The sequence below is a fragment of the Podarcis gaigeae genome (genome assembly GCF_964106915.1).
Source record: "Podarcis gaigeae genome assembly, chromosome: 9".
NCBI classification, from domain to species: domain Eukaryota; kingdom Metazoa; phylum Chordata; class Lepidosauria; order Squamata; family Lacertidae; genus Podarcis; species Podarcis gaigeae.
Window position 1 is genome coordinate 76,808,595 of NC_139685.1, and position 23,668 is coordinate 76,832,262.

Genomic DNA, 23,668 nt, shown 5'->3' on the forward strand with positions numbered 1-23,668 from the left:
GGCACAGAGAATCAGGGATTCCACCCCCCTCCAATAACTTGTCTATCACCCAGAAGGCACATACTCCCCCCTCCCTCCCCCTCCCACTTTAAACCTCCCCCCTCCGAGATTGGCGCGCTTCATTACTGAACCAAGATGAAGATAGATTGCCTGATTTAGCGTAAACATATGCTGCAATTCCAGTTCTGGGCAGCGTTCGTGCAGGAGTAATTGGTATTGATTTTCTTCCTGTTCCCCCCCCCCCGCCCCCACCCCTGGAAGGCCTTTCACAGGCCAGAGCACACGGGATTACCCGTGCAACGAGGGGGGTACGTGGGTGGGATCACACACACACACACACACACACACACACACACACACACAGATGCTGTCACAGGGTTGCGCTTTTGGGGACAGGGGAAGATGGGCCGAGACGGGGTCTTGACAGCTCCACCGTTCTGAATTCCTCACGTTGGCTCAGATGCATGAAAGGCAAGGCCAGAGCATGTGCCCCCATCATCCCAGAGGCGGGGGGTGATTCATACGCTTGGCCCCGCCATTGGGGGACCAGTATAATTTAATAATAATAATAATAATAATAATAATAATAATAATAATAATTTATACCCTGCCCATCTGGCTGGGTTTCCCCAGCCACTCAGGGCGGCTTCCAACAGAATATTAAAATACAATAACCTATTAAACATTAAAAGCTTCCCTAAACAGGGCTGCTTTCAGATGTCATCTAACAGTCTGGTAGTTGTTGTTCTCTTTGACACCTGGTGGGAGGGCGTTCCACAGGGCGGGGCGGGCGCCACTACCGAGAAGGCCCTTTGCCTGGTTCCCTGTAACTTGGCTTCTCACAGAGAGGGAACCGCCTGAAGGCCCTCGGAGTTGGACCTCAGTGTCAGGGCAAAAAGATGGGGGTGGAGATGCTCCTTCAGGTATACTGGACCGAGGCCGTTTAGGGCTTTCAAGGTCAGCACCAACACTTTGAATTGTGCTTGGAAACGTACTGGGAGCGAATGTATGTCTTTCAAGACCAGTGTGATATGGTTTCAGCGGCCGCTCCCAGTCCCCAAGTCTGTCTGCCACATTCTGGATTAATTGCAGTTTCCGGGTCACCTTCAAAGGTAGCCCCACGTAGAGCACATTGCAGTAGTCCAAGCGAGATATAACCAGAGCACGCACCACTCTGGTGAGACAGTCTGCGGGCAGGGAGGGTCTCAGCCTGAGTACCAGATGGAGCTCGTAAACAGCTGCCCTGGATACAGAATGAGTCTAGAATGACTCCCAGGCTGCGCACCTGGTCCTTCAGGGTCACAGTTACCCCATTTAATACCAGGGAGTCCTCCACAGCTGCAAGCCCCCTATCTCCCCAAAACAGTACTTCTGCCTTGTCAGGATTCAACCTCAATCTGTTTGCTAAGAAGCAAACTGGATTAGGACAATTTGCTGTCTGCATCCTGCTCTCACAGCGGCCAGCGAGGTGCCTCTTCTTGGAAACCCACAAGCAGAATTCGAACACAAGAGCCACTCGACTTTCCTGCGGTTTCCAGCAATTGGTATTCAGAAGCATCGCTGCCTCCGACTGTGGAGGTAGCACATAGCCATAGCGGCTAGTAGTCAACCCCTGCCCCCTCCTCCTCCATGAATTTGTCTAAACCTCTTTTAAAGCCACCCAGATCTGCCATCACTGCCTCCTGTGGCAGAACAAAATTTTTTTTTCTTCCAGTAGCACCTTAAAGACCAACTAAGTTAGTTCTTGGTATGAGCTTTGGTGTGCATGCACACTGTATCTGAAGAAGTGTGCATGCACACGAAAGCTCATACCAAGAACTAACTTAGTTGGTCTTTAAGGTGCTACTGGAAGAAAAAAAAAATTTGTTTTGACTATGGCAGACCAACACGGCTACCTATCTGTAACTGTTCCTGTGGCAGAGAGTTCCATAGTGCAACCATGCAAAGACGGACTTTCTTTGATCTCTCCCAAAGATGCACTGACCACTGGCAGCAAACCCAAGGAGATCAGATGAGTGCCATCATTTCACAGCAAAGCCAGGAGTTCCAAAGGCCACGTTGGACCGTGAGCTGTCTGGGCAGAAAAGCCTCCCCACAAAAGAAGACCGCCCCAACTCTCACCAGTGTAAACAAAGCGTCCTGGCGCTCCTTTGCAGAACTGCTTCGATTTGTAGGAGAGGGTCACTTCCACCACACCGGGAATGTGCCTTGGCGGAGTCTGCACACGGATTGCGTGCGGCGTGATGAGCTGTTAAGAGAGGTGGGCAGACATTTAAATGCAGAAGAAGAGCCAATGGCAAATTGAGACCAGCACCCTGTTCTCACAGATCATTGAAATTGCAGTACTTTATTGTCACTTGTACACAAGCACCCCACACTCAGCTCTCTTAGTCTTAATTCCCCTCATTTACTGACGCACACCCACCAAACCCGAAAGTCAGTTGCCCTGTTGTTATCTTTTCATTCAGCAGCCTAACTGCCCACGGATAGAAGCTGTTATTTACCCTGTTGGTGCGACTAATCATCGGTGGGATGCGGGTGGAGCTGTGGGTTAAACCACAGAGCCTAGGACTTGCCAATCAGAAGGTTGGCGGTTCGAATCCCCGCGATGGGGTGAGCTCCCGTTGCTCAGTCCCAGCTCCTGCCCAGTTAGCAGTTCGAAAGCACGTCTAAGTGTAAGTAGGTAAATAGGTACCACTCTGGCGGGAAGGTAAATGGCGTTTCCGTGCACTGCTCTGGTTGGCCAGAAGCGGCTTAGTCATGCTGGCCACATGACCCGGAAGCTGTACGCCGGCTCCCTCGGCCAATAAAGCGAGATGAGTGCCGCAACCCCAGAGTCGGCCACCACTGGACCTGATGGTCAGGGGTCCCTTTACCTTTACCTATATCTTCTACCTGAGGGCAGGAGATCAAGAAAGCGCTGGCCAGGGTGTGAATCATCCCTGAGATTTTCCCTCACTCTCCTGAGGCAATGTTCTTCCGCTATTTCACCCAGCGGATTCACGGGACAGCCCATAATACCTTGTGCTGTATTCACCACCCTCATTCTGGTGGCCCCTTCCTGAACTTTTACGGAGCTCTGGGGCTGCCGCTGGAGAGCCAGAGGCCACTGAGCCTGAATTTCACAGACCGGAGACCCAAGAAAAATCTCCCAGAGCACTGTCAGGCCAGAGTCGGGACCCTCATCCGCACCTTTCCCCGAGGAACCCAATGTCCCCAATCGGACCTTGCCTATCCAGCAGGTCACGGAGGGCAGGAGACTATGGAAAGGAGGAGGAGGAGATGACCATCGCAGGGGGTTGGACTAGAAGATCCTTGGGTCCCTTCCAACGATTCTATGATTCTATCTCCAGGCCAGAAGGCTGGCCCTTTAAGAGCTATCCACAAGTCGGTAGGCCTGTAGCTTAGCAGAAGAGCATCTGCCTTGGGTTCAAGTCCCCAGAGATCCCTGCTTGCAACCCTGGAGAACGGCAGCTGTCACTCAGAGAAGACAATACTGGACCTGGTGGGCCACACAGTGGTCTGGCTCTCGATAAATCAGCATGCGTCTTTCCCCTGTGGGATCTGGCACCAGACCAGAACACCCTTCCTTTTCATCAGTTAAGTTGCCAACCACAGCTGTGCAACCAGACGCAGAGGCCTCTCTATGCTGCAACCTCCATTGTTTCGCTGCCAGCTTGAACTGTCATGGCTCCCTGCAAAGCACCCTGGGAGCTGCCATTTGGCGAGGCTGCTCACAAATCTCCGTTTTTTTAGGGGGGGACGATTGGCAAACCAAGTTTCAAGTCCTCAGTGTGCACATAAAAAGAAATCGTTATTTAGGGGAACTGAATTTAATTCTAAATTATATTCCGGAAACGTGGGATATTTCAAGGGGTGAAAAAAATAATAATAGATGTACTGTGCTATATTAGAAGCAAAAAAAAAAAACTTGTTTTGATGAATTGGAAGAGCAGCAAAAAGATTCAATTGAGCACATGGATTATGGACAGATTAGCTACATACGAACGAATTGCATGTCGACGCAAAATAAGAATGGATAAATATGAAGAAATCTGGATTGAATATTTAAGCGATAAGGCAGACAGTTGTGGGAAGTAGGGGGAGGAGAGAGAGGTGGGGAAATATTGTTTAAAAAGGTGTAGTCGTAGGTATATCAGTGCATTCAAATCTGAATTGTCAAATTGTGTGATTATTGTAGTTATGGTTTTTGTTGTATGTGTCTTTTGCGATGGATTTTTGTATAGAAAAAATGATTAAACAAATAATAATAATAATAAAGTCCTCAGCGTGCCCCTGGAGACTAACCTCGCTCCACACCAGCATGGTGCCAAAGACCACCTGCAGCCCGTCAAAGAAGTTGTCCCCGATGACAATGACGGTGGCGCCGCCCGTCGTCCAGCCTTCGCTGGGGCTGATGGCTTTGATGCAGGGGGTGGCAGCTTCAGGCAGGGAGGGGGGGAGAGACAAGGCAGAGAGTCAGCAACTGGGGTGAGCGGAAGAAGAGAGGTGCAGATCACCGTAAGAAGCGAAAGTGGGCAGTGATGTGGGGCGCAGAGGAGGGCAAAGGGGATGGCAGTGCATGTTGGAGGGAAGGAAAAACAGGCAATGAAGGGGGCTGGACTAGATGGCCTTTGGGGGTCCCTTCCAACTCTACAGTTCTCTGATTCCAGGCTTCCGAGCCAATGAGGATTATAGAGAACCATAGGCTGTGAAAGCCCCAAGAGAAAGGTTGTCCCTCTTCATAGAATCGTAGAGTTGGAAGGCATGCCAAGGGTCATCTAGTCCAACCCCAAATCATTTGCCCACATTAGTGCACAGAAAATATAATAATAATAATAATAATAATAATAATAATAATAATAATAATAATAATACAGTGGTACCTCCGGAGCCCCGTTCACATCCTGAAGCAAACACAACCTGCGTCTACGGATGCGTGGGTCACAACTCGCCACTTCCGCACATGCACGTGACGTCGTTTTGAGCGACTGCGCATGCGCGAGTGGCGAAACCTGGAAGTAACATGCTCCAATACTTCCAGGGCACCACGGAGCGCAACCCGAAAATCCTTAACCTGAAGCTACTTCAACCCGAGGTATGACTGTAATAATAATAATAATAATAATAATAATAATAATAATAATAATAATAATAATTTATTTATACCCCGCCCATCTGGCTGGGTTTTCCCAGCCACTCTGGGCGGCTTCCAACAAAATTTTAAAATAAAATCGTCATCCGTCTGTCTCGAGAGTCAATGGAGTGTGCCTCCAGGGGTGAAGTCAAACCACTGCATTAGCGGTACCAAAGGGTACTGCGCAAGTCTGGGCAGCATGCATGGGGGACCTGGGCTGCCCAGACGACTAGACCCCCCTCTCGGCCTCACCGATGGGGTCCAATGAAAAGCAGGGTGATATGTTAGGCACCAGCTTGTCGGAAGGAGGCGTACAAGGTGCCACAGAAAATAATATATGGAGATGAGCAGTGATCGTTGCAATGCATCAATGTACAACTGCGAGATTCTTTCGTAAACCTAGAATCTGTGATAAGCTCTGGCTGCGATAAGATCTGACGCCTGAGTTTGCCACTGCACTGCTACAACACAGACCTTCAGAGGGGTCCAGCCTTCTTGCTCGCCTCCCGTGCTTGGAGTTGTTGTGCACAAACATGTTATCAGACACCGCCAGGACATGGCCGTCCACATTGACTGTCGTCGACACCACAACCTAAAGGGGAAGAGAGATTAGGGGTTTGCCAAGGAGGAGGAGACATCTAGACTCCCAGCAAAACAGCAATTTCCTGGTCATCAGAAGGTAGAAAAACAGGCTAGACAACCATCGGGGTCATTCCATCAGAGAGAGGGCACCGTCCAGGACTATAGGGTGACGTCTGCCCCTGTCCTGCCCCACTGAGCATCTCTGATGCAATTTGTCACAGCCAGATTTGCCCCTTGATGCCTTTCAGCTGCTTGGCTGCACATTCTCTGCACAAAGAAATAAGGTGGAAGGCCAGCTGCCAATTTGCACACTGGCAGGTGCGCAGCCTGGGGTCATTTTGGACTCACAGCTGTCCATGGAGGCGCAGGTCAACTCTGTGTCCAGGGCAGCTGTCTCCCAGCTCCATCTGGTACACAGGATGAGACCCTCCCTGCCTGCAGACTGTCTCGCCAGAGTGGTGCATGCTCTGGTTATCTCTCGCTTGGACTACTGCAATGCACTCTATGTGGGGCTACCTTTGAAGGTGACCCGGAAACTACAACTAATCCAGCCAGACTGGGGACTGGGAGTGGCCGCCGAGACCATATAACACAGGTCCTGAAAGTTCTTTATTGGCTCACAGGACATTTCTGAGCACAATTCAAAGTGTTGGTGCTGACCTTGAAAGCCCTAAATGGCCTCAGTCCAATATACCCGAAGGAGCATCTCTGCCCCCTTTGCTCAGTCTGGACACTGAGTCCCGCGCGGAGGACCTTCTGGCAGTTCCCACTGCAAGAAGCTAGAGAACCAGGCAGAGGGCCTTCTTGGTAGTGGCACCCGCCCTGTGGAACACCCTCCCATCAGATGTCAAGGAGATAAGCAACTATCTGACTTTTAGAAGACATCTGAAGGCAGCCCTGTACAGGGAAACTGTTTTTGAATGTTTTATTACATTTTTATATGTGTTGGAAGCTGCCCAGAGTGCCTTGGGAAATGCAACCAGAATGGCAGGGTATAAATGATAAACTTATTATTATTATATTATTATTATTTCTCTGATGAGTTTCTTTAAAGAAATTCTAAAATGTCCATTGGCGTCTGGCTATTGCAGGGGTATGCGTGGAATCACACATAAACTGTGTTTCTGCAGGGGAATGGAGAATCTAGGACATTTTAAAGTCATCTGGCGGGATTTTTACTTCCTATGCTTCGGACGTAAGACGCTTAACATTAAAAATCCACGCCAGCTTGGGAAATATAGATGCCTGGGTATATATTTCTTCTTCCTACTATTCGTTGTGTGTTTGCTTGCTTGCTGTCTATGGCATGATGCAATACCCCGCCAGCGTACTTTGGGTCTGTGAATAATGCCAGCCTCATGCAAGAAAAGGGACCTCAGCAGAACCCAGAGGGGCCACGCTGTCTGTGGGGGCAAGAAGGGGCTCCCTGGGCCTCAACCAGCTCTGTCTGGCTGGCTGGGGGGCTTCATCATCAGGTTCCTCTCCTAACGATATGGTAATTGTGACATTTTTACATGATTAGCAGCCATTCCAATTTGCATAGCGCGGGTGCCTGGGAGCGAAAGCACACCCACCTTGATGAGGGAAGGAGATGAGCAGCAGACGCCGCCGCTACAGGCGAGAGGCGAGTGCGAACCACGCTTAGTAGCAGTGGTGGATTTAGGCAAGCAAGACCGACTCGCTTGCACTGGGTACTGAGGCCCAGAGGGCACAGCGGGGGGAATTGCAGCAATGACAAACAACGATTAAATACAATAAACTCTGCTTATAGAGATGGGAGACACAGAGGCATACCAACAAACGAACGTCTTTGCATTAGGGGATGTCCTGAAGTAGAGGACCTTACGCATTATATCTTGCGCTGCCCCTTATATAATGAAGCAAGAGAAAGGTTTTTAGCACCTATAATGACAAGGTCCCCTGGCCAGAACCCCTCTGTCATGATTTTATATCTCCTCGCAGACACAGATATGTATGTGACCTGGCGTGTAGCACTCTTTGCAACTGCCGCTAGGAAAATTAGAGCAAATTATATGGCCAAGGTAGCCACCAACTGTAAAGGAGATGAATTTATTTGACCCTGTCTACATCAAGCTATATTCTGTCTTTATAACCAAACTCCGAATATAATTGCACATTGTATCAATCAACATTATTTTTTAATATATTAGTGGCCATGTGATAATTTCAGCTTATAAATTTTATTGTTTAATGTCTTAACTTGTATATTAAGTTACTTTTATAGCTCTGTTTAGAGTAGGTAATGTCTTGATAATATAAATGTTTTAAGTTTTTTGTATCAATCCAGGATATTTCCCTTTAATCGTTGGATGATTCTGTGTACATTGCGGCAGCCTTTGGCTATGTGCAATAAAACTGACTGACTTACTTACAAACAACGGAAAGCAAGAAGTGAGGGGGCTGCGGATTTGGGCACCGCACAGGGCATTGCTAAAGTTTTAAAGCTCAAATTTCAGTTGAAATTCCTGCATTGCAGTGGGTTGGACTGGATAAGCCTTGAGGGGTCATTTCCATGATTCAAAGTCTGCTCTAGGCAATGGCGGAAGCCAGCAGACCACAGGCACACCCGTCCCCACCTTAACCCTGGTTGCAAATTTTCCCCCAAGCCCAACTCAAGGTGCTCCCGCTGACGTTCGAAGACCTAAGGCTTGGGGACCCAGTCATCTGCAAGAAAGCCTTCTCCCATATCAACCAGCCCATGACTGAAGCTCAGCGGGTGAGAATGGGACTCCTGAGGGCCCTCTCGCTGGGGAAGGCGCTTTTCAGTGGTAGCTCCTTGTGTGTGGAAATCCCTCCCGACCAAGGTGTGTCTCTGGCCCCATCGCACTGTAGCATCTTTCTCAGTGGCTCTTTGGAGAGGACCGGATCGCTCCTGCTGCGGTTTTTGTCAGGATGGAACAGACGTAGCAGGTGAAAGGGAAAACGGGGAGTGTCTCACCTGGAAACGGCGCATGTCCCGGGGGTTCCCTGCATTCTTCAGGCAGTTCTGGTTGCATTTGAGGAAGAACTTGAGGAAAAATCTAGAAGGAAGAGGAGAAAAGAGGGCGTTGCACTTACCCAGAGAGAAGCCATTGCTCTGGCTCTCCTCAGTGGTCAAGTCAGAGGTTGTGTCCACTGGGCACCTTGGGGCTGGTAGGGCAGAAAGCGAGGAGCCCAACAGCAGGGGGCGCCAGAGCCAATGTTGGGAAGAGCCAACCCTGCTGGGTTCTACAAGGGCAAGACTGTAGAAAGAGCTGATGGGCAGAGCCAACTTCTGAACTGGGTGTAAGTAAGGCAGGCAGTAGGTGGGAGGAGGCTGAGGTTGGCAGGACACTGCCCAATTTGCCCTGACGGACGAGGCTTCATGGTGGTCACCAGATTCCAAGCCCTGGTTCCTCGCCTGATGGTTTGGCTCAGGTGCTCTGGGCAACTTGGCCGCAGAGAAGTTCAAGAAAGTTGTTTTTCCCCCAATAATTCAAACCACAATTCAAAGTGTTGGTGCTGACCTTTAAAGCCCTAAATGGCCTCGGTCCTGTATACCTGAAGGAGAGTCTCCACCTCCATCGTTCTGCCCGGACGCTGAGGTCCAGCTCCAAGGGCCTTCTGGCGGTTCCCTCACTGCGAGAAGCCAAATTACAGGGAACCAGGCAGAGGGCCTTCTTGGTAGTGGCACCCACCCTGTGGAACGCCCTCCCACCAGGTGTCAAAGAGAACAACTACCAGACTTTTAGAAGACATCTGAAGGCAGCCCTCTTTAGGGAAGCTTTTAATGTTTGATGTATTACGGTATTTAAATATTTTGTTGGAAGCTGCCCAGAGTGGCTGGGGGGGGGGGCAGCCAGATGGGTGGGGTATAAATTATAATAATAATTATTATTATTAGAAAGCAACAGTATCCAAGCACCTTCTCTGGTCAAACCAGCCTGGACTGTGGCCGGTGCCTGTCCAAACCCCTTTCCCAGCACCCTTGTCCACGCACTCCCAATCCTTGCCTAAACGGATCACGCACCCTTGCCTCCCTTCCTCCCACACGCCTGGTGGTCGCGCTGGCCCTTTAAGGCAGCCCTGAAATGCACCCTTCTCTGCTTAAGAGGGTATTGATTGGAAACTGATCCCCGGCTGCCTCGGAGGCAGCTAATGGGCTTTATTGCTGCAGAGTACGATCAATCAGGGAATACAAACCCTGGAGATATCTGAGCCCTGGGGGTGGGGGGCGGTGGCGCAGATGGCATGGAGTGTGGGGCGAGGGAGGCCTGTGCTGGATGCAGATCTGAGCCACAGCTTCACACGCCCAGCTCCTTCCAGGAGACGCAGAGATACCTGGAGTCACCCCCAAATTGCCACTGGGGTGCATGTTATAATATTCTGCTTTCTGCGCCTTTCGTAGCAGCCTGAGAATTGCTCGCTTTGCTGGGCTGCTGTTCAAGGCAAGGGAGTTTCTAAAGCAGAGGTTGGATGTCTAATTCCACAATTCTTTGATTCCATGAGCTCACTGTGAGTTTCTAAAGCAGACCGGGAGCCTGGGTGCCCGCCTTTAATGGGCATGAGAAGCTGGGCATGAGAAACTGCGGAGAGCGCCAGGCCCTCAGGGGAGGGCACACAACTGGCAACCTCTGTGCATCCAGAGAGTCATCAGCGGCTAAAGTCCGACACCAGCCACACCCTCACGGTGCATTTAAAGCGCATGGCCTACCCCAAAGAGTCCTGGGAATGCTCACAAGGATGGAAGAATGAGGAAATCCCAACGAAAGAAAAATTGATGAGCTAAGCAGAGCTGGCTAAATTGACATACAAATTGCGGGACAAGGACAACTGTGACTTTAAGGAAGAATGGGAGCTTTTTACAACTTATCTAAAAAGACAACAAAATGAATTGGACTCCTTGGCAGGTTTTGAATAAACATACACCAGTTTATTAGTTGGCAACATGGTAGATAGATAATGTAAGGATATGTATAATTTTATAACATGCAGGGAATAATGTGTGCTGAGAAATCAGAGAGAGGAGCTGAGGGGAGGGTTTGAAGGGGGAAATAACGAATATGATATGTTTTGATAATTTGTTATGTTGAAATTGTTAATAAAAACATTAAAAAGGGTGCTGGGAATGCTAATGGCCTGAGGGGCAAACCGCAGTTTCTAGGGTTCTTTGGAAGAAGCCACAGGTTTTAAACATACGGTGTGGATGTGATGATTCTGGGCTCGGCTTGGAAGTGGCGGAAGCTGACTGGTTTTGGGCTTCCATCTGCAATGCCAGGAGATTCCATGAGGCATGTCCACAGTGGCGTAGCATGGGTTGTCAGCACCCATAGAATCATAAGTTGGAAGAGACCACAAGGGCCATCGAGTCCAACACCCTGCCAAGCAGGAAACACCATCATAGCACTCCTGACATATGGTTGTCAAGCCTCTGCTTAAAGACCTCCAAAGAAGGAGACTCCACCACACTCCTTGGCAGCAAATTCCACTGTCGAACAGCTCTTACTGTCAGGAAGTTCTTCCTAATGTTTAGGTGGAATCTCCTTTCTTGTAGTTTGGAACCATTGCTCCGTGTCCGCTTCTCTGGAGCAGCAGAAAACAACCTTTCTCCCTCCTCCCGGGGCAAGGCAAGTAATTTGCGCCCCCTAACCCATGGATTTGCGCCCCCTAACCCTAACCCCCAGATGTTGCGCCCGGTGCGGCCGGGCCCCCCTGCACCCCCCACGCTACACCACTGCATGTCCAAAGATCCTTTGCCAAGGTCACAGGGAGCCCTGGAAAGTGGACTGGGTGCATCTGCAGCAATGGCTTGCCAGACACACCATGGATCGCGAGGTGTGGCAAAGATCCCTTGATTGTTTGCCAGGGTTTCTAGGATCCTGAGGAAGGTGTGCCAAAGACAACGGCCGAGGGATGACCTGGGGGCCCGAAACCAAGCCTTATGAGGAGTAGTTGAGGGAACTGGGTGCTGGTTTTGACCTTTAAAGCCTTATGCAGCCTAGGACCCACGTACCTACGGGACCGCCTCTCCTGGTATGCCCCCGCGGAGGACCTTAAGGTCCACAAATAAAAACACTTTGGAGGTCCTGAGCCTCAAGGAGGTTAGATTGATCTCAACTAGGGCCATGGCCTTTTCAACACTGGCCCCGACGTGGTGGAACGCTCTGTCACAAGAGACTAGGGCCCTGCAGGACTTGACATTTTTCTGCAGGGCCTGCAAGACAGAGCTGTTCCGCCTGGACTCGGTCTGACCCTTATGTTTCTCTCCCCTTATGGTCTTGATTTATCAGCTGTTTTAAAATGAGGCTGCATTTTAAATTGCATTTTAACCTGTATTTTAAATTGGTCCCCCCCCTTTTCCTTCCTTCCCTCTCTTTTCCCTCTATTATGTTTTTACTGTGATTTTATTGGTGTTAGCCACTCTGAGCCTGGTTCTGGCCAGGGAGGACGGGGTATAAGAAGAAGAAGAAGAAGAAGAAGAAGAAGAAGAAGAAGAAGAAGAAGAAGAAGAAGAAGAGAGAAGACAGCCATCTTCACATATTCAAAGGATTGTCACATGGAAGATGGAGCAAGCTGGTTTTCTGCTGCGCCAGAGAAGAGGATCTGAACCAGTGGATTCAATCGACAAAGAAGGAGATCCCAAATAAACTTTCCGATGCTGAGAACTGTTTGACAGTGGAATGGGCTACCTCAGAAGGTGGTGAACTCTCCTTGGCTGGAGGTTCTGAAGTTGGGTGGCCACCTGCCAGGGATTCTTTAGCTGCCATTCCTGCATTGCAGGGGGTTGGACTAGATGACCCCTGGAACCCCTTCCAACTCTACAATTTTTTACGATTCTGCAATCTTTTGAAAAGGACCGGGGAAGAGGGGAAGGAAGAGAGAAGTGGGCTGAGGGGAGAAGGAGGACCTGAAAAAAAAAATCCTGAAAAGATGGATGGAAGCCAGAGAATATGATTCCTTCTCCAACCGCATTCCAGGCTGATGAAATATTTAGGATGCTTGTGTAGGGTCCTATAATTGTCATCCTAGCATCAATAATTAAGGGGCGGCAGCCGTGCCTGCTCTGGAGAGGACCGGGAAGGCTGGGAAGAGAGGAAAAGCCAGCTCTAAACACACACACACACACACACACACACACACAGCCTATAGCTGTCAACTTTTCCCTTTTCTTGTGAGGAATCCTATTCGTCGGAATAAGGGAATTTCCCTTAAAAAAAGGGAAAAGTTGACAGCTATCACACACACATATACACACTCTGCCCAGCTCTGCCCAGTCGTTGCTTTGCAGAACAACTTAGGCTGGCAATTTAAGGGCAATGAATGCAATAGTACGGTTTGGTTTTTTTTTATAAAGTGAGATGAGCGCCACAACCCCAGAGTCGACCACGACTGGACCTATTGGTCAGGGGGTCCCTTTACTTTACCTTTTAGGAGCAGAGGAATCTGCCATATACTGAGCCGCTGGTTGTCCAACTAGCTCAGTAACATACCCTTCAACATTTCTCCAGTGAAAATAGGGACATTCTTCTTCTTCTTCTTCTTCTTCTTCCTATTATTATTATTATTATTATTATTATTATTATTACTATTACTATTACTATTACAGTGGTACCTCGGGTTATAGACGCTTCAGATTACAGACTCCGCTAACCCAGAAATAGTACCTCGGGTTAAGAACTTTGCTTCAGGATAAGAACAGAAATCGTGCGGCGGCAGCGGTAGGCCCGATTAGCAGTGCTTCAGGTTAAGAACAGTTTCAGGTTAAGAACGGACCTCCGGAACGAATTAAGCACTTAACCCGAGGTAAAGGTAAAGGGACCCCTGACCATTAGGTCCAGTCATGGCCGACTCTGGGGTTGCGGCGCTCATCTCGCTTTATTGGCCGAGGGAGCCGGTATACAGCTTCCGGGTCATATGGCCAGCATGCCTAAGCCACTTCTGGCGAACCAGAGCAGCACACGGAAACGCTGTTTACCTTCCCACCGGAGTGGTACCTATTTATCTACTTGCACTTTGAGGTACTTTCGATCTGCTAGGTTGGCAGGAGAAGGGACCGAACAACGGGAACTCACCCCGTCGCAAGGATTCGAACCGCCAACCTTCTGATGGGCAAGTCCTAGTCTCTGTGGTTTAACCCGAGGTACCACTGTATTATTATTATTCTACACGGCCCATCTGACTGGCTTGCCCCAGCCACTCTGGGCTGCTTCCAACACATATAAAAACAGAATAAAACATTCAACATTTTTTAAGAATCTTCCCTATACAGGGCTGCCTTCAGATGTCTTCTAAAGGTTGTATAGTTACTTATCTACTTGGCTTGGGGCGTTTGCACAACTCCATACCCTCCAACATTTCTCCAATGAAAATAGGGATATCTTAAGGAAAAGCAGGATCAGACCAGAAACCTGGATGGCTTCTGTAAATCTGGGACTGTCCCTGGAAAACAGGGACACTTGGAGGGTCTGCTAATCTCTACACAAATTGGCATTAGCTTTCCAAGGGTTCACACTGTGGACGTTCTCAGCACTACCCAGAGATCCCAGGGACTGAACCTCTTTCTTTCAAAGCAGATGACCCTGTGTGTCCTTCCCTATTCCTCTCCCACGGCTCAATCCCTTGTAGTAACTCCTTTCCTACAAGCCTCTGAATCCTGCCCTCATTCTTCATCAGATGTGCTTGCTGAGGCAGAGGGCAGCTCTGGACCAGGCTGGGGAATGAGGAGGCTGAGCTGCGCTGGGGTTTCCAGGCCTTGGACCTCCAGCTAAATCTTCGATATCCCAGTTATGCTTCCCACCTCCTGCACCCCCTGCAAAATAGTGTACCAACCAACCAGAAACTGTCTGCATCAGAAAGGCTGTTGGATCCTTCAAGGGGTGAATTTTTCTACCTGCTTTCCGCCCAGATAAACAGGAGCTGTTTCCCAAATATTTACTCTTGCATGCTCCCTCTTTTCCAGAGTGGCAAGGGCAACCCAGTCAGATGGGCAGGGTATAAGCAAATAATAATAATAATAATAATAATAATAATAATAATAATAAGTCCTTTTTGCAGGGACTGTCCTTTGCATTTTGCGCAGGGACACAAATGCATTTGGTTTGAAATATTTTTCCAAATGTTAAGATCTTATCGCCTTTCATATTTTTACAAGTTGCATCGCTGGCATCTGAATTTTGTCACCGCGTGTTATTCTTCTGGTCCGAAGGCAGCAAATAAACAAACGGTACAGAACAACAACACCACAGTCCAGTTGTGTGTGTGTCTGTGTTTTGTCTGTGGGCCCACTGTCAGAATTTTTCGAGCAGAGACTATATTTTCCCCGGGGAAAAGCCAGCGGCTTCATTTTAGACTTTGTGCATCTGTTCAGAGTGTGTCCTCCAGGCGTGTGCCCTCATGTGCCAAGTTCTTGCTCTTGATGGGACATTGGCCTAACCCTGCTTGTTGTTGTTTAGTTGTGTCCGACTCTTCGTGACCCCCTGGACCAGAGCACGCCAGGCACTCCTGTCTTCCACTGCCTCCCGCGGTTTGGTCAAACTCATGCTGGTAGCTTTGAGAACACTGTCCCACCATCTCGTCCTCTGTCGTCCCCTTCTCCTTGTGCCCTCCATCTTTCCCAACATCAGGGTCTTTTCCAGGGAGTCTTCTCTTCTCATGAGGTGGCCAAAGTCTTGGAGCCTCAGCTTCAGATTCTGCCCTTCCCTGCTTGGCCACCCGTTATACCTGCACACGCTTCTGTTTGACATAGGTTCAGAGGCACCACTGCCTCCATGAGGTCTAGTTGCTTCTCAAGTACAGAGGAGCTGGTGGCAGTGCTTGAAATCCTGCATGGATTGCAGTGTCTGCAGCAAGTTCACCCAGGTGATCCATCAGGGACCCCCCCTCTTTTTTAGTTTAAATAAAAAAAGCTCTGCACCGAGCCTAACGGAGACGCAAGGTCCCTGTTTTTCAATATTATTTGTTCAGAAGAACCAAACTTTGGAGGTTAATGGCAGGAATGAAATCTGGGGGAAAGGAGAGGTGCAGACTTAAGACTCAGGTAGGCTGGAGTTCCTGCTTTGCTTGCAGGTGTTAATCAAGGGAAGGAAGACATGCAGAAAGGTGGAGGAGATAGAGAGATATATTTGGAGAGATAGGGGGTACCCCCTCCCCCGATGGCAAGATTGACAGGGAGCCAGCAGAGCCCCCCTCCCTGCTTCTGCCATGCCCACTGCCCTCCCCTCCGGTGCCACTGACTTCAACTGAGAGACAAGAGAAGAGAAATAATAAAAATAAACAGACGTCGTCGGACTCCTTCACCTCCTTTAGCGGCAACGGCGCACAGAGGCCCGCGGAGTTAAAAATAAAGACAATGTGCATACATTAGCATCCATAATGCACAACTCTCCCCATTTAATATGCAAATTCCCAGCAACGCTGCAGAACACCTTCTGTTCCGAGCGCATAAATTTGAATTTGCAATTAGAATAATCTTGTATAATTAATGAAAAGCGTCAATTTTAGCTCCTAAGTAATTTGATTAACATGTTGATAGGGCACTTATCGGGCTCTCTAAACCAGAGGGGCTGGGCGTCTCAGGAAGGAGAGGAAGGGGAAAACGGGGAGAGAGAGAGAGGGAGGGAAAAGAGGGAGGGAGGGAAAGATGAGAGGGGAAAGGTGGGGGGCCAAGGAGAGCCCCCATCTTCCCCTGGAACCAAAGGAATGCAAGGTTAAGAGACACTGCTGGGAAGGATGGAGGCATGAATGGGAGTCAGAGAGACAGACAGCGAGAGAGAGGAGGCTGGATGACATGATTTAAGAACATAACAAGGGCTTTTTTTTCCAGCCGGAGCTCAGCTCCAGCACTTCTAATGGCCCTTCTAAGAGAACAAGGTTCATGGTGAGCTCTGGCACCTCTTTTTCTAGAAAAATAGCACTGCCTAAGACGAGACTAAGGGATGTGGGTGGCGCTGTGGGTTAAACCACAGAGCCTAGGACTGGCCGATCAGAAGGTCAGCGGTTCGAATCCCCGTGACAGGGTGAGCTCCCGTTGCTCGGTCCCTGCTCCTGCCAACCTAGCAATTCGAAAGCACGTCAAAGTGCAAGTAGATAAATAGGTACCACTCCGGCGGGAAGGTAAACGGCGTTTCCGTGCGCTGCTCTGGTTCGCCAGAAGCGGCTTAGTCGTGCTGGCCGCATGACCCAGAAGCTCCCTTGGCCAGTACGCCGGCTCCCTTGGCCAGTAAAGCGAGATGAGCGCCACAACCCCAGAGTCATCCACGACTGGACCTAATGGTCAGGGGTCCCTTTACCTTTTAAGATGACACTGCTGGATCAGGCCAATGGCCCATCTAACCCAGCATCCTGTTCTCACAGTGGCCAACCAGATGCCAGTGCGAAACCAGCAAGCAGGATGCGAACGCAAAAGCAGCACTCTCCCTTCCTGTGGGTTCCAGAAACTGGAATTTAGAAACATTTCTGCCTTCAACTGTGGAAGTAGAGGAGACCCATCCAGGCTAGTAGCCTTTGACAGCCATCTCCTCCATGAATTGTCTTTAAAAACCATCTCAGTTGGTGGTCATCAGTGCTTCCTGAGGGAGCGAGTTCCATAGTTTAGCTCTTCCCTGTGTGAAGAAGGTCTTCTCTTTTCTGTCCCGAATCTCCCAAGCTTCAGCCTGATTAGATGCCCATGACCTCCAACATTACAAAAAATGAAGGAAAATCTTCCTCCATCCACTTTCCCCAGGCCATGTCCACCTGTGGTCTACAAGACCTCCTGATTAGATGCCTACCCAGTTGTGTGACCTGATCTACCCAAACTTTACTTCCTGGAGTTGGGTTTTTTCTTTTTGTCCTGTCCAGAGTGCAGAGACGGTAGCTTGTGTGTGTGTGTGTGTGCTTGTGTCTGCGTGCGATCTGGCTGAAGGAGAAGCTGAAAGATCGGAGCACACAATGGCTGCCGGCCAGACAGACCGTAATAGCTTTGATTCTTCCCCTCCTAATCTCCCCGCTGCCTTGTCAATCCCCATTCTTCTCTGTCGCCTGCCGGCTGTCTCCCGGGTGGCTTGAGTGACAGGCAGCCATCCCAAGGCACCGGGCCCCTCTCGCCGCAGCACCGATGCTATCGCGGGTGGACAAAAGCTGGGGAAATGTCAGTGCATTATCGAGGCACCCTGACCGCCACCAGGAGGCAACAAAATGGGAGGAACGTTTTTTTCCCATTGGCCCATTGTGCAATTGATGGAGAAAGTGACTTCCTTACACACACACACACACACACACACACACACACACACAAAATCTTCTTTCCAATGAAGAGAGGGCAAGACAGACGAACATTTTCTCCACAAGTCAGGAGGGTGGTTTGTTGTGAAGGATCAGGCCCAGCTAGAAATGTGCCCCAAATTTCCCAGGTATTCTCTAGCATCTCAGAAGGTTAGTCTACAATGGGGAGCGATCGGGCCCCTCAACTCTTGGGCAGAAGGGGATAGCATTGAATATATATTTGAGGGCAGCTGGCAGGCAAATGGGCCTCCTCTAAATTTTGCCCCTCAAACTGGAGTGGCCTTTCCTCAGTGTGGGGGTGCAAATATCCAGAGTGTAGTGATCAGATGGGATTACTAGGAGGAATTATAAAATATGCATCAAGCCATTGTGTCCGCGATGAAAGCATGGCGTTGACTGGGTTTGATTCATTGGCAATAATTTCTGATCAGATCCCACAAGCCTCTCTGTCTATGCCATTTGCTTTCTCTACACCTGACAGGCGCGTATAAGCATTCTAAAAACACAGGCCAGTTGCCTCACCAGGCATCCTGAGCCATAAAGATAGTATGTAACTTAGATGTAGTGAATCTTTAGGTAGATCTTGAGGGCCAGGAAGAGAGTTCACAAAGAGACGGTAAATACTACCTATCCTGCCTCTCCTGTTTATTCCTGTTTATGATCTCCGGGGTTTTGCTGAACGAATTCCTCCTTTTATTCCTATTTTATTTACTCTGAACTACATATGCACGCTCAAGTAGGAAATAGTTTCTTTGTAGTTTCAACTTCAACTTTGTCCCCACGTGGGTTTTTTTGAAATGCTCAGATGAAATCTGATTGGTTCTTACGAACACTGTGTAAAAAGTTCTTTTGTGAATAAAACGACCTGGGTCGGAGGGTGGACAGGAATTATTATTATTGGCACTCCTCCCAGAGTCTTGCTGGTCAAGCCTCGTGTGTATTTTATTAATCAGAGTCCAACCCTTCCTTGCTTTGGGAACGCTACACCTCAGGAGGTTGTGGATGGGAAGAGTTGTTTGGCAGTGGAACGGTCTCCCTCGGAAGGTGATGGGCTCTCCTTCCTTGGAGGTTTCTAAGCAGAGGTTGGATGGCCATTTGTTGTGGATACTTGAGCTGAGATTCCTGCATTGCAGGGGGTTGGACTAGATGACCCTTGGGGTCCCCTCCAACCCAACAATTCTAGGATTGATGCAACCCAGAGGCCCAGGCCCCTCTTGATGTGGCCAGCGGGACTGGGAACAACGCTAGCCATGGCTTCCCCAGCAACACAACGCATGCACAGTAGTGTCTCTTGCGCCGCAGTTCCCTGCTTCTCTATGCATGCACAGTAAAGCAGGCCTGGCCAGCATAATGTGCTCCAGATGTTTATTTATTGCATTTTTATTTTAACATTTGTATACCACCCTTCAACCAAAGATCTCAGGGCAGCTCATAGCACAAAAGGGCAGTTTGCATCATCTCCTATCATCCTCCACCACTGGCCATGTTTAGAAGGGGCTGATGCGAGTTGGGAGACCAACAACAACAACAATTTAATTTTTTACACCCCGCCCATCCAGCTGGGTTTCCCCAGCCACTCTGGGTGGCTTCCAGCACATATAAGATGTCAAACATATAGGGCTGTCTTCTGGAGGGAACCCAGTTGCTTACCCCTGCAGTACTACCTTGTCCCCAAGGGTTCCTTGCTTCTTCAGGTGCACCATGTTCACACATTGCAGGGGGTTGGACTAGATGACCCCTCATGACCCCTTCCAACTCTGCAGTCCTAGGATTCTAGGATCCAGCTTGGTGTAGATGATACCCCTAGGGATACTCCAGGGAACCCCCTCCCTAGAGAAGCCAGACTAGATCCATCCTTGCTGTCCTGGGAGGTGGAGTTCGTTTTATTCCAACAATTCAAAGTGTTGGTGCTGACCTTGAAAGCCCTAAACGGCCTCCACCCAGTATTCCTGAAGGAGCGTCTCCACCTCCATCATTCAGCCCGGACACTGAGGTCCAGCTCCGAGGGTCTTCTGGCAGTTCCCTCACTGCGAGAAGCCAAGTTACAGGGAACCAGGCAGAGGGCCTTCTCGGTAGTGGCACCCGCCCTGTAGAATGCCCTCCCAGCAAATGTCAAGGAAATATACAACTATTGGACTTTTAGAAGACATCTGAAGGCAACCCTGTTTAGGGAAGTTTTCAATGGTCAATGTTTTATCACTTTATTATTATTATTATTATTATTATTATTATTATTATTATTAACAACAACAACAACAACCTGTTGGGAGCAGCCCATAGTGGCTGGGTAAACCCAGCCAGATGGGTGGTGTATAAATATTTTATTTTTATTTTTACTTTTATTCCAGCTGGCCTTTGGGAACTGACTGGTGATTTAAAAAAAATAAAATTAAATGTTTTCAATAGAGCTATGCTGTTTTTAGTTTAATAATATGGGCTTTTTATATCGTTTTAATTCTATCAGAGTTGAATTTCTTCTTAACTATTACACGTTTTTAGCTTTTTGTAGTTCTCCTCTGCTGTTTTAATCTTTGTAAGCTGCCTTGAGCACTGGTCTGGGGGAAAAGTGATATAATCATCATCATCATCATCATCATCACAGCTTTGTGGGTCACTTGAAGATTCCTGGGCATCTTGGCAAAACACTTACTGAACTCACCCCCGGCAAACATTAAACTCTCACTTTGATAACTGCAGCTGTGTCTTTTTAAGGCAATGGATGTGCCTATCTTTGTGAGCAAAGTTCCGTGATTGACAGAAAGACAGAAACAAATCAAAGGCAAAAGGCAGATGCCCCAAACTGTTTGGGAGACCACCTAAATGGAGCACACAGGTCACAATTTGAGATCCTCTAATATGAGTTTACCATTTCAGCACAGAGAGTTGGGAATAAGATGATGGTGGCAGTACCTGGACTCACAGACGAAGGAGTGCACACAAGTTTGACAAACCTAGAGCATGGGGCAGGCTGCCTGTTAGCACATGGGCGGGGGGTGGACAGTATGTGTGGCTGTGCATATCCCATGCCTCTCTGGTCGCACTGAGCAAGGACCGAAGCTTAGCACCTGTTGCAGAAGGCAACCTCTTGAAAACAAGAAGCGTCACCCAGCTTTCCCGTCTCGCAAAAAGCACAAACAAACCAAGGGCCTAGTCCTCAAGGTTGACAGAGGCGTGAATGGAAACCTCCAGCCAACGCCTGTTAAAAACATGAGAATCCCAAAGAGGGGGCCAAGAACACCTTCTAAAGGCCCTGTGACAATAACTGAAGCTTCCTTGTGCACCATGTCAGAACAGTGGTTTTCCAAGTGAGCTGGAAAAGGCTGGAATTCGAACCCAGGGCTTTCTGCATGCACAGCAGCGGCTCTGCAGTTGAGGCACAGCCCTGCTCTCTTTTACCCAGAAGAAGGTTCAGAGGCTCCATGTTGCAGTTCTCCCATCCCACTGCCCAAAATCTGAATGGGGCAATTGAATCAGCTCTGAGCCTTATGCATTCCAGCAAATCTGTAATCAAGCAGTTTTCTGTAATGCAGAGCTCACCCACATAACTTTTGCTCTGTACTTTCTAGGCATAGGTTTGCACGTTCCTGGTCCGTGCCCAATTGCTTTGTTGGGGTTTTTTCTTTCCCTGGGAAAATGTGCTCTTTAAGGCTAAATCGGAACAAACAGCAATGCAATACTGCAGTTCTATTGCAAAAATCCTGGGGCGTTCTGCAGCTCCTTACCTGTCGATGATGACGGGGTCAGACGGTGTCTCGTTGCGGTTCCCACAGCTTTTCTTATCACAGCAGCGGCTGTAAGGGCAAAAGGGGAGTGATCAGGAAAGAGCAGAGACCCTGAGCAGCGTCCGGGGTGTTGCTCAGAAAAGGTCAGCCAAAATGGCCAAGGAGACAGAGCAATTCAGGTGAGCAAAGAGGGGCATGAGAGAGGGACATATAAAATTATGCATGGCGTGGGGGATAGATAGATAAAACTTTATTCACATTAGCCAGTGGCCATAGCAACAGTAAAACATTGCAGTATGTGCAGAAAAGGAAATTTGATATAAGAGCACAATTTAAAGTCCTGAATCAGCCGTCAGTTAGTTGCACTTATTCTGATTGCCCCTGTTATGAACCTAGCAGCTTTTGCTGTTATCTGCTCATTTTGATCTGATAGAAGAAAGGACATTGTGGCAGTGGTTGAGAGCTCTGGGATGGTTAGTACTAGTGGGGTGATGATCTTGTTCCTCAGGTCTTTGTAGAGAGTGCAAGACAGGAGGACGTGGGCCGCTGTTTCAGTGCTACCATCTCCACAGGGGCAAAGATGTTTCTCAGGCGAGATCTTTTGGAATCAAATCTCAAATACCGCAGATGGCAAAACATCCAGTCTTGTAAGTGTAAAAGTACGTCTATATTTTGGGATCATGTTTGTGCAGATATGGGGCCAGAGAATCAAAATGAAGAGGTGGAAAATGAACATACCTAGGGCAGAATTTCCTTATAGTGGCCAGGTTGTTCTGATGCTCGATATCTTTTAGACATTGACCAATTAGACTGTTTGCTTTAGTAGGGCCCATAAACTTAGACAGCATCTTAAAAAGCAGGTCCGTATAGTTAAAGCTATGGTTTTCCCAGTAGTGATGTATGGAAGTGAGAGCTGGACCATAAAGAAGGCTGATCGCCGAAGAATTGATGCTTTTGAATTCTGGTGCTGGAGGATACTCTTGAGAGTCCCATGGACTGCAAGAAGATCCAACCTCTCCATTCTGAAGGAAATCAGCCCTGAGTGCTCACTGGAAGGACAGATCATGAAGCTGAGGCTCCAAGACTTTGGCCACTTCATGAGAAGAGAAGACTCCCTGGAAAAGACCCAGATGTTGGGAAAGATGGAGGGCACAAGGAGAAGGGGGTGACAGAGGATGAGATGGTTGGACAGTGTTCTCAAAGCTACCAGCATGAGTTTGACCAAACTGCAGGAGGCAGTGGAAGACAGGAGTGCCTGGCGTGCTCTGGTCCAGGGGGTCACGAAGAGTCGGACATGACTAAATGACTAAACAACAACAACATAGTGAGTAGGTGTTGTGGGGATAAGCCACAAGAGTGAAGTTTTTATGCATGGCATTGGGGGGTGGGAATATAGAGGTTTTTCCTCCCTCTCTCCTAACACTGGACTTCATGGAATCTGGATTTTGGATACTCCCAAAAGGAAGGACTTCTTCATGCAGTGTAGCGTTAAACTACAGAACTCACTGCCACTGGAGAAAGCGATTGCCACCAAGATGAATGGCACTGAAAGAGAGAGCTATCGATGGCTACTAGTCTGCTTGGCTCTGCTATTGCTTCCACATTTGGAGCAGCAATGCTTCTGAACACCACAGGAGGGGAGAGAGCTGTGTTCTGGGGCTTAATTTATGAGGAGTTGAAAAAAAAATGTTTGGAATAACTTTTTTAAAAAGACCAGAAGCATTTCTGTTAAGCGTTGTTGGCAGGGACATCCCGAAGGCCTTTAGGGAGGTATTCTTATATGCAGCGGCCACAGCTCGGACTTTGGTGGCAAAGGGGTGGAAGGAACAAGAAGCCCCGACAATAACGGACTGGCATTACAAGCTACAGGAATTTGCTGAAATGGCACATTCAACAAATACCCTGAGAGGCAATTCAAAACAAAAATTTATGGAAAAGTGGGATAGATATAAAACATATGTTCAAAAATACAGCAAAGGTTCGCGAT

The 23,668-nt window shown here is 48.7% G+C and overlaps 2 protein-coding genes across 4 annotated transcripts in view; one reads left to right on the forward strand and one right to left on the reverse strand.

Annotated features, from left to right (window-relative positions):
• Positions 1-23,668, forward strand: part of LOC310852737 (PC-esterase domain-containing protein 1B-like) — a 390,021-nt gene that overhangs the window by 271,281 nt on the left and 95,072 nt on the right. The window lies entirely within an intron of this gene.
• LOC310852690 (transcription factor COE1-like) overlaps positions 1-23,668 on the reverse strand; it is a 96,324-nt gene that overhangs the window by 25,767 nt on the left and 46,889 nt on the right. For all 3 annotated transcript variants that reach the window (XM_083756510.1, XM_083756508.1, XM_083756509.1), the window contains exons 7-11: positions 21,682-21,750; positions 8,679-8,760; positions 5,612-5,729; positions 4,309-4,442; positions 2,122-2,248 (exon numbers count right to left, since the gene is read on the reverse strand). In XM_083756510.1, the coding sequence (XP_083612636.1) occupies positions 2,122-2,248; positions 4,309-4,442; positions 5,612-5,729; positions 8,679-8,760; positions 21,682-21,750 (530 nt within the window). The remainder of the gene's footprint in view (positions 1-2,121; positions 2,249-4,308; positions 4,443-5,611; positions 5,730-8,678; positions 8,761-21,681; positions 21,751-23,668) is intronic.